This window comes from Austrofundulus limnaeus, unplaced genomic scaffold (assembly GCF_001266775.1).
Source record: "Austrofundulus limnaeus strain Quisiro unplaced genomic scaffold, Austrofundulus_limnaeus-1.0 Scaffold85, whole genome shotgun sequence".
Lineage (NCBI taxonomy): Eukaryota > Metazoa > Chordata > Actinopteri > Cyprinodontiformes > Rivulidae > Austrofundulus > Austrofundulus limnaeus.
In genome coordinates, this window is record NW_013952487.1 from 433318 (window position 1) to 443466 (window position 10149).

The 10149-nt window shown below is 40.2% G+C and overlaps 3 protein-coding genes across 4 annotated transcripts in view; 1 reads left to right on the forward strand and 2 right to left on the reverse strand.

Moving 5' to 3' along the window:
- Positions 1-441: 441 nt before the first annotated feature.
- Positions 442-5523, reverse strand: lrit3b (leucine-rich repeat, immunoglobulin-like and transmembrane domains 3b). The gene is made up of 7 exons (XM_014011835.1): positions 5447-5523; positions 4478-4737; positions 2694-3068; positions 2534-2619; positions 1175-1468; positions 1040-1099; positions 442-939 (listed from the first exon to the last, which is right to left on the reverse strand). Exons 2-7 carry the CDS (start codon positions 4573-4575, stop codon positions 620-622), a joined length of 1233 nt encoding a protein of 410 aa, XP_013867289.1. The 5' UTR covers positions 4576-4737; positions 5447-5523; the 3' UTR covers positions 442-619.
- fam241a (family with sequence similarity 241 member A) lies at positions 5483-8343 on the forward strand. Its single transcript, XM_014011838.1, has 2 exons — positions 5483-5789; positions 7631-8343. Exons 1-2 carry the CDS (start codon positions 5673-5675, stop codon positions 7946-7948), a joined length of 435 nt encoding a protein of 144 aa, XP_013867292.1. The 5' UTR covers positions 5483-5672; the 3' UTR covers positions 7949-8343.
- Positions 8344-8873: 530 nt separating this feature from the next.
- Positions 8874-10149, reverse strand: part of jkamp (jnk1/mapk8 associated membrane protein) — a 7422-nt gene continuing 6146 nt past the window's right edge. For both annotated transcript variants that reach the window (XM_014011836.1, XM_014011837.1), the window contains exon 7: positions 8874-9292. In XM_014011836.1, the coding sequence (XP_013867290.1) occupies positions 9074-9292 (219 nt within the window). In that variant the 3' untranslated portion in view covers positions 8874-9073. The remainder of the gene's footprint in view (positions 9293-10149) is intronic.

Sequence of the window (10149 nt, forward strand, 5' to 3'; positions counted from 1 at the left end):
CACAACTTCAACACAAAACTACCAATATTTGCGTTTTTAATTGTGAGCAAATCCCTCTTCTCAAACATAATGGTAGGAATATGTGAAAAAATATGGAAAAAACATTTTTGCTTCCTCTTTATATTCACAAATAAAACCCATTTTTGGAGGGTTTTTTTTGGAACCAGAGTCTGTGCACTAGAGACAGTGGAAGCCCCGCCCACAAACCCTTCCAACCCACTCACAGACCGTGCAAACACTGGAGTTTAAAGGCCAACATGAAGTTGAAAAAGGTATTTTCACTTGCAGATATTTAATTAATAACCTAAAATGAAAAAAAAAAAACAAATAAAATGGAAAAATAGCACAAATGACACTGAACTTAATGTACTTTTTATTTTTTTTACAAAAAGTGAGATAAAACAGCTGTAAGTCTCATGTAAAGAAGACTGAAACCACATTTTTAGCTTGATTTGCTTTTCATCTCTATTTTTCACATCAAAATTACAAAAACTAAATACAGTTGTTTTTAGAATAGAATAGAATAGAATAGAATAGAATAGAATAGAATAGAATAGAATAGAATAGAAACAGCCTCACTTCAGAATCTTAACATTTGGATTTCGTCTGATTAAAAATCTTAACTGATGACGTTTCTGGACTTTAAAGACGGGAAATTGTTTGAAACCAGCGGACTCTCCTCTGTGAGCGCGTTGCTGTCGGCTGACGTTTGGTTGGGTTTCTTGTATTTGGGCGACGACTTGGTCGGAGTCTTTTTGGGCTTCTTCTTTGGGAAGCGAGTCAGCCTGGTGACCCCCATGACCTTGAGTTTGATGGGGGCCTCGGATATCCCCGCCATGTTCCGTGCCTGGCAGCGGTACTCGCCGGCGTCCTCGTAGGACAAAGCGTTCAGACTGATTATGGACCAGCGGACCCCGACTCGAGGAGAATCCTGCATGACTGAAACATGGAGGACACTTTTAAATCGGGAGCAGCACTTTATCAGGACCATCTTAAAAAATAAATCCGTTTTAGACGAGCTGAAGACAAAATAACTCACATCCCTCCAAAATCCTGGGGAGCTGCTCAGAGTTCTGCAGAACGTCTTGTTTACAACAATCTGCACACAAACATCAGATAACTTCATGACCTGAGGTCCAGATTTGTTTCTGCAGCATCATCTGAGACCCCTTACCCGTGTAGGCTGAGGTCTTGATCCAGGTCAGGGTGGGCGTTGGGTACCCGCTGGCGTCGCAGCGGAGGATAACGTTGCTGCCCAGCGGCGAGACGACCCTGGTGGCCGCCGGCTGGACCGAGGGTCTGGTGCAGCGGGAGAGGTCTGCCTGGGTCAGCAGCATCCCCGACTGGCCCACAGACTTGCTGCACGTCAGCAGCTGGTCCATCAGGACCACCGGGCTCCCCAGGGACCTGGACAGGGACGTCAGCATGGAGATCTGGCAGTCGCACAGCCAGGGGTTATCATGGAGACCTAAAAGATTAAAAACAGGAGATGGGCACAGAACGTTAGCTTCCCTAACCACTAATCCGCTAACGCTAAGAAAAAAAAATTAATGGAAGCTAATGCTAAATGCTAACCGCTAATATAGCTATCAGACTGACACAAACCTGTTGTTAGTTTTCTATTGGCTTAATATGAAGGTGGGCGAGATCATCGGCCAATCTGTGATACTTCCAGAATAAAAGCATTTCTTTCATCAAGTTTTTATAAATTTTGTTCGAAGTTAGTCAGACAATACTAATAAAAATAGCAAATACTTACTTTACCGTATTTTCTATGTAGTCAGCTTTTGAATGCATCATTTCAATTTTGTTAAATGTAATTTTATTTCTTTTTGATGCTCTTAGCTTGAAGTTTAGCTGCTAAAGATGCTACATGCTAACAAACACGGTGCCTGACATGTCCAGCACTTCAGAGTGGATTATTTATATTTAATTCAGGATAAACAGCATAAAAATAAAAGTTTAACACTTGTGAATGTTTTTTGTGTTTTTTAAATCAGTGTAACCTAATTTAGCAGAAGCTAATTGGTCCGCTAATTCTTTCCAAATTTAGCAACGAAGATAATTCGCTAAATGAGAAGCTAAGTTCTGTTATTAGCGAATAACCAGAATTGTGCCCACCATTGTGTTCATATTTAAGCTATTTTGTTTTTCCTTTTCCAACTTTTGATTTTAAATGATCTAAAGAGACACAAAAACAACCAAATACACGATCTCCCGCCATTTTAATGTCAGTATTTTAATGTCAGCTGTCAATCAGAAGCTGCAGTACCACTGACAGCCACAAGGTGGAAACTCAAGACTGTTATTTAAAAAAGAAAGAATGGCTTTTCATCATTTAGTATTTAATAGGTACTCTTTAAATTACTCAAGTACCCAGTATGCTACTCACTGAGAAATATACAGGATACTTATTAAAATGCATGGTACTAACTGTGTATCCTGTGTGTTATTTATACTTGGATAAGTACCTCATAAGTACTGGGAAGGTTTTTTATTTACTTTTTTAATCAAATATTTTCCTTTCACTGACCCAAGATCTTTCTTCGGACCGGACCCTCCTGCAGTTCTGGAAGAGGGAACCACAGATCCAGAAGCTCAGCTGCCAGAATGGTCAGCCTGAGGAGAGAGTATCCATGTTAAACATGAGTATCTTACCTGCTGAAAGCTTCCTGTCACCCTGTTTGACCCACCTGTTGCTGGAGACGTCCAGGTAGGTGATGTTGGGCAGGAAGAGGGCAGCGTGGGCCGGAAGGCTGGCCAGGCGGTTGTTGTTGAGCCCCAGAGTCTGGAGGCGGGGCATGTCTCGAAGCCCCTCCCACGGGAAGGTGGTCAGCAGGTTCCCGTCCAGACGCAGCTCTCGCAGAGCCTTCAGGTTGACGAAGCTGCTGGGGTGGACGGAGGTGATGGAGTTGTAGGTCAGCCACAGGAAGCGCAGCTCCGACAGGTTGTAGAAGGCTGCCCGGGGCACCCTGGAGATCAAGGTCTTCTCTAGGCGGAGCTTGACCGTGTTGGGTGGGACGTTAACAGGAAGTGCTGACATCCCGGTGGCGCTGCACCGAACAGACCTGCGACAAACACAAACATGACGCAGGAGACTCGAGTGAATCAGAATAATCAAATCAGCTGCTTCTGTGTTTGATGGTTGAAACTAATTAAACTTCTGCTTTCACCGTTTCCTTCAGGTTAGAAACTAAAAGTAYCAAAAATATGGCTAAAAATTAAARTATCAAAAGGCTAGACAGAAGCTAAAATTATCAGAAGGCAGCTACAAACAAAGTAACAAAAAGCAATCTAAAAATGTAAAATCATCAAAAGGCTACATAGAAGCTAAAAGTATAAAAKGCTAGCTAAAAGCTAAAAGTATCAGAAGGCTAGCTAAAAGCTCAATATGTCAAAAGGCTATCTAGAAGCAAAAAAGTTATAAAAGGCTAACTGGAAGCTAAACATATCAGAAGGCAGTTAAAAACAAAGTAACAAAAAGTTAGCTAAAAGTATAAAAAGGCCAGCTAAAAGCATAAAAAGGCTAACTAAAAGCTAAAAGTATCAATCTAGATCATAAATGTAATAAAAGGCTAATTGGAAGCTAAAGGTATCAGAAGGCTAGGTAAAAGCTAAACATATCAGAAGGCAGTTAAAAACAAAGTAACAAAAATTTAGGTAAAAGCTGAAAGTATAAAAAAGGCTAGCTAAGAGCTATAAGTATCAAAAGGCTAGCAAAAAGCATCAAAAGGCTAGCTAAAAGCTAAAAGTATAAAAAGGCTAAGAAAAGCTAAAAGCATAAAAAGGCTAGCGAAAAGTATCAGAACGCTAGCTAAAAGCTAAAAGTATCAGAAGGCTAGCTAAAAGCTAAAAGCATAAAAAGGCTAAGAAAACCTAAAAGCATAAAAAGGCTAGCGAAAATGATCAAAAGGCTAGTTAAAAGCTAAAAGCATTAAAGGCTAAGAAAAGTATCAGAAGGCTAGCTAAAAGCTAAAATTATAAAAAGGCTAGCTACAAGCTAAAAGTATCAGAAGGCTAGCTAAAAGCATTAGAAGGCTAGCTAAAAGCTAAAATTATAAAAAGGCTATCTGGAAGATAAAAGTAATAAAAAGCTAGCTGCTTAAATCAACAAAAGGATGCTAACAGGAACAGAATGGTAACTAAATGTAAATAAAGCTAGCTGTATATTAGCTTAAGATAACACAAACAGCCAGTTGAGTTTAAGCTCTGAAAAAAACAAAAAGTGTTTGATGAAATTGAAGAAATCTCAAAGTATTTAACACTGGAAATTTTTTGTAATTAAAAAGTTAAATATTCTGAAAATAATAAAAAACTTAAAAAACCAAAAGCCTCAGCACTCATCTCCTCAATGAGCCGAAGGTGTTGATGTACGAACAGCTAAATCAGCAAAAGGTCAGCTGGTGTTAGTTACATGGTAATAACACTATAATTACTAAATAATAATCTGATGATGCAAATGTAGAAATCAGTTAACCTGAGTTCTGCAGCCCCTCCACTGCAGACACAAAGGTCTGGACAGAACTGGGCCCTCACAGAGACCTGCAGAACCTGAAGGAGAACCAGCAGCAACATCTCGCCTCACGCAGGTCTTAGACACGTCCTCCAGTTCTTCATAGCCCCAGTCCTCCACGGTCCTCCACAGTCCTCTGCTCTGCTCGTGCCGTAGAGTGAAACTGAATCCCAGATTACATGGGATTATGGCGCTCACGGGCCGGATTGTAATCCTTCACCTCACTGACAAGATGACAGGTCACAACATCAGATCCCACCTGATCAGGGGAGAGTTTGACCCCCCTCAAATCTAAATGCTGAGTCAGCACAAATCAAAACATTCAACTCGATCAGAGGACAGCCATTAAAACACTTTCCAAAGCCTTTATACGCCAGTAAAATGCACTTTTTCCCTCCCAGAATACTTTTAATTTTTGACTATTATGATCAGTCAAGTATTGATATACATCATTTTTTAAATTTTGGTATATTTTAGGCACATGAGACAAATCATTATTGTCCCGCAGAGGGGAAATTCTGGTGTAACAGCAGCAGACACATCAATCCACAAAAACAATATACGTATTGCTATGTGACAATATCACCAGTAGCAATAAATAGTAGAACTAAGATAATAATAACAAAAAAATTAAAAATAAAATAGAATAAAATAAAATAAAATTACTGTAAAAGACTATAACGATAAAATAAGAATAAAAATAAGACACTGTGCGGAAAAAAATTACAAGAAAAACAGTCATGACAGACTCATGATCCGAGGGGGGTGTGCAATAGAGAGTGCAGTGGCTAAGGTACATTTTTATTAATAAAGCAAAAGGTATAATTTATATCCATAACATCAATATTTATTTTTTAAAAGTATCCAAACGTTTAAAAGGTATTCCCCAGAGATTTACATTTTCTGTGATATTTTTATGCTGTAATGACTTACGTCCAGCAGGGGGCGCCCGTTGACAGCCGCTGTAACAACTCTCCCAGCCGGCAGGGGGCGCCCGTGGACAGTCGCTGTAATAACTCTCCCAGCCGGCAGGGGGCGCCCGTTGACGCTTCTCCCGATCAAATCTGTGCATGAGACGGCCGCCCGCCTGTCAGGGCGGACCCTCCGGTCACTTCGTTTGGGACTTTTTGCAAGTTGGTGCCGGAGAATCGGCCGGAACATGTCCGCTGTATCGCCGCCTGCAGACGGACACCCAGAGGAAGACCTTCCGTCGGACATCCAGAGGAGACGGAACCATCATGCCCAACACACCCGCGGAGAACGTCACGCTGTCCGGGTAAACACACTGCTCCGTCACGAAGCAGCTAACTTTACACTGAGGTGCTAATTCTGGGCTCAGCCTGTTACATCGGAACAACCTAGCAGTTTTGTTGTTGCAGAACAGAAACAAACCAGGCAAAAATAAAATAATGTTTTTTGCTTTTTAATGTTTAAAATGTCTAAAAATCAGCTGAGACGCGTCTGCCGAACCCCGTTCAAAAATCTCATTATTTAACATTTGTGTTTACAGTGGAGCAGCCCAGATCCCGTTAGAACAGAACCGGTGAACACGAAGAACCAACAACGTTCTGAGTTGCTTCCGGCTTTAAAATGAATGCTGTGGGATTAGCAGTTACGAGATTATTTATAGATAACTCTGAGTAATGTGGTTTAATCAGTCGTTAAATCTGTGGAGATGGGGAAACGTCCCATCATAAGGCTGTGTTCAATTTAGTGTTTTAGTAAAACAAGACCAGTCATCTGAATTGAACAACAGCAGGAGCTTATCAGAATGGAACGCAGCCATATAATTTCCTGTTTTTTTTCCTGCTGAGAACAGGTGCAGCCTGTTTCACCAGCAGACACACCTCGTGTTTATCAGTAACCTGTGGTTCAGTCTGATTAATCAGTAACCTGAGGATTAGTCTGTTTGTTTAATCAACATTTGAGTCACTTTTTTAAATATAAAAACAAGTTCAGTTTAATGTTTAATTCTGTGGAATCCAATTTCTGACACCAAATAAGAAAGTAGGTATGAGACATAAATATAATTTTTTATTTATCTTTTGTTCATTGGATAAAACAACTAAGAGATTGACACAAAAAAAAATGTCTAGGTTGGTGCTGAAATAAGAAAATTATGGCTATTTTAGTATAGAAAAATTGCAGTTTTTTCCTGTTGTTTTAACAAATTAACATAACTTCTTTACTTCCTGAGATTAACTGAATTAAATTTTCAGTAGAAGTAAAGGAAATAACACTCTTTTAACACCGGCTACCTAAAACTATGATCTAAACCCATCATGCATTGGAACTAATAATAAAACTAGATAGAAAATAAGTTTAACTTGAGGATCAAAATGAGAACATTTCCTCTGTTTTGCTAACACCGACCATAGCATCGTCACATTTTTGGGTTTAAAGTGCCTGTGACATCACATTTTTGAGATAAACACGAATAAAATGTTGCAAAACAAATTTTACGCTGCTCAGATGAACGATTGTTGAGATATTTACATGTGAAGTAACAGGAAGTGATGTCACGGGAATGTCTGCTTGTAAACAGAGTGTTGTTAAAATAACTCTTTACATTATTTACTTCTTTACATTATTTTGAGTCACTATCAAAGAGATGAAGAAGAGTTAAAGTTTGAATCATATTGTTTTAATACACAAAGACCAAAGATTTTATGTTATTAATGAGTTCCCCTTTGATGTCACTTCCTGTCTTACTTTAGCTGAGACAAATTCAAAAGAAAATAGGCCAGTTGTGTGACAAAATGGGTAAAATTGAGTATTAGGGCAATTTTCTTAAGTATAAATCTGTTTTCTTTGACTTTTTGTATTTTAAGTGCATGTCACAGGCACTTTAAAAGTCACAGTAATTAGTTAAATTATTATATTTTGGTGCTGTTGAACTAGAGCAACCTCATCACCGACCTGCGAGAAGAAATTTTCAGAATCCACCTGATCAAAAACGTGGTGAAACATTAACTTCTCCACATCACACTGAAATCGGGGGAGAAATCGTGTAAATTATATAAACTTGTCAGATTAAATCTATAATGATAATTTCAACGTCAGTAAAATTTACAGGCCGACCAGAATCTGTGTTGATTTGCAGTTCTGTCCTCACAGCTCGATGCCGAACGGACTCGGCACAGACTCCCCGGCGGCGCCGGTCGGACCCGGCCTCGGCCCCCCAGCGAGGACGAGGAGGCGGAGGACGAGGTGGTCTCGGAGCCCAAGCTGGACGACTGYGAGCGGATGGGCTCTCTGTTCGGGATGATCAACAAGTGTCTGCTGGGGCTGGGCTTCAGCCAGATGTACTTTGGGGACAGAACGGTGGAGCCCGTGGTGATCCTCATCTTCTGGATGCTGCTCTGGTTCCTKGGCTTCCAGGCTCTGGGGCTGGTGGGGACTCTGTGCATCATCATCATTTACATCCAGAAGTGACGGCCCGCCGGACTCGTGTCCCGCCGACCTGTTTTTACGCTGCTGACGGTTTGTGATTTGCTGTGGCTTTGAGCTTCGAGGCAGATGTTTCTGCTCAGGTGGTCCAGCCTGTTGGGTTTCTCAGAGGACGGTGTGGAAGTCCAGGGGTTTGGGGGAGCGTTCCAGACTGGAACCCTGCATGGATCGGTTTCTTCTCCCGCCTCCTGCAGCGCGAGCTCCTCTGATTAAAACCAGTATTTAAGTTCATGTGTGGAACACGTTCAGAAACATATCTTCACACCGTCTGTCCGCTCAGTTTTTATTTCACCCAAACGCCTTGATCCAAAGAGTTTAGATTGATTCAAGTGCTCTTTTTTGTTTTTTAATGTTTGACAATAAACTGAATGTGAATCAGAYTTTGTCTCGTTGTGTTGAACAGGTCAGAGGTCTGATTAAACTGTTCTTCTTAAATTTATTTAAAAATTATAAAGTCGTTAAAGAGCAACTAAAACCCAAAATTACTTTCATTTGCAGATAAATTGTGCCTTAAGAGTATTGTCTTTATATTTTGTGCATATTCTGTTAATAATTTTAATTCTGCAAAACTAAGTCTCAGTGCTGCCCTCTATGGGTTGAACGGTGTAACTGCAGTTGAATGTTACTTTTGTTTAAAATGGTACATGATGACATCACAGCTCCCGACACGCCCCTGCAGCGAGTTATGGTGTGAGAAAATAAAAGCTTAAAATGAGAGTTAACATCTGTCATCCATGTTTGAGTCTCCCCCTCCAACCTAAGACGTTGCTCCGCCCATTCGCACTCAGAACATGTTGGGCGACACATTTTCAGCTCATAACGTGCCGAATTGCAGCTCATTATTAAGCTGACAGAGCTGCGACTGTCTCTTTCTTTGAAGGGGTTGTGAGATATTTTGCTAACACAAAGCTTTATGTGTGAGACGTGCAATGTTTATTTGAAGTAACACATTCAGACATTTACAAACGTTTAAATAAACACGTTTAGCAGCAAACTGGTGAACAGGACCAGCTGATATCATATTTACAATATTTACACACCTTTAAAACAATAATAAATAAGTCAAACAGGACGATGAAGATCTTGTTCTCCTCCTCCTCCTCGTGGCGCTCAGTGCCCGCTGCCGCCCTCCGACAGGATGCGGCTCGGCTCGGTGAACTTGGCCGTGGCGATGTAGAACAGGGTCGGTCCCGGCACCAGGACGAGCAGCGGCAGCGACAGCTCCAGCTTGTCCAGCAGGGAGATGGAGATGATGCCGTACGCGTGGAGCAGCCAGTGGCTGAACAGGACCACCAGACGCTTCTTCTTCGCCACCAGGGTCTTAAAGGACTGAGAGGAAGAGGAGGAAATGATTAAAGATCAACCCGAAACAAACACTGTTCACAGAGAAGTGACAATAAGAGCCGAATGACTGCTGAAATCTGATGAAACGAAAGTCTAAATGTAGCAAAAATTTAGCTAAAAGATGCTAAAGAAGCAATTTGATAGCTAAATGCACCAAAATGCTAGCTAAAAGTAGCAAAATGTTAGCTAAAAGAYGCTAAAGAATCAAAATGATAGCTAAAAGTAGCAAAATGTTGGTTAAAAGATGCTAAAGAAGCAAAATGATAGCTAAAAGTAGCAAAATGTTGGTTAAAAGATGCTAAAGAAGCAAAATGATACCTAAATGCATCAAAATGCTAGCTAAAAGTAGCAAAATGTTGGCTAAAAGATGCTAAAGAAGCAAAATGCTAGCTAAAAGTAGCAAAATGTTAGCTAAATGCATCAAAATACTAGCTAAAAGTAGCAAAATGTTAGCTAAAACATGCTAAAGAAGCAATTTGATAGCTAAATGCATCAAAATGCTAGCTAAAAGTAGCAAAATGTTAGCTAAAACATGCTAAAGAAGCAATTTGATAGCTAAATGCATCAAAATGCTAGCTAAAAGTAGCAAAAATGTAAGTTAAAAGATGCTAAAGAAGCAAAATGATACCTAAATGCATCAAAATGCTAGCTAAATGTAGCAAAATGTTAGCTAAAAGATGCTAAAGAAGCAAAATGCTAGCTAAAAGTAGCAAAAATGTTAGCTAAAACATACTAAAGAAGCAATAGGATAGCTAAATGCATCAAAATGCTAGCTAAAAGTAGCAAAAATGTAAGTTAAAAGATGCTAAAGAAGCAAAATGATACCTAAATGCATCAAAATG

Excerpts from the sequence above, each read along its gene's own strand:
- lrit3b (XM_014011835.1), bottom strand. The coding sequence starts at position 4,575 with ATGTTGCTGCTGGTTCTCCTTCAGGTTCTGCAGGTCTCTGTGAGGGCC. Across the intron at positions 2,620-2,693 it reads CTGGACGTCTCCAGCAACAG|GCTGACCATTCTGGCAGCTG; the intron begins GTGGGTCAAACA and ends CTCTCTCCTCAG. Across the intron at positions 940-1,039 it reads CCCCAGGATTTTGGAGGGAT|TCATGCAGGATTCTCCTCGA; the intron begins GTGAGTTATTTT and ends TCCATGTTTCAG.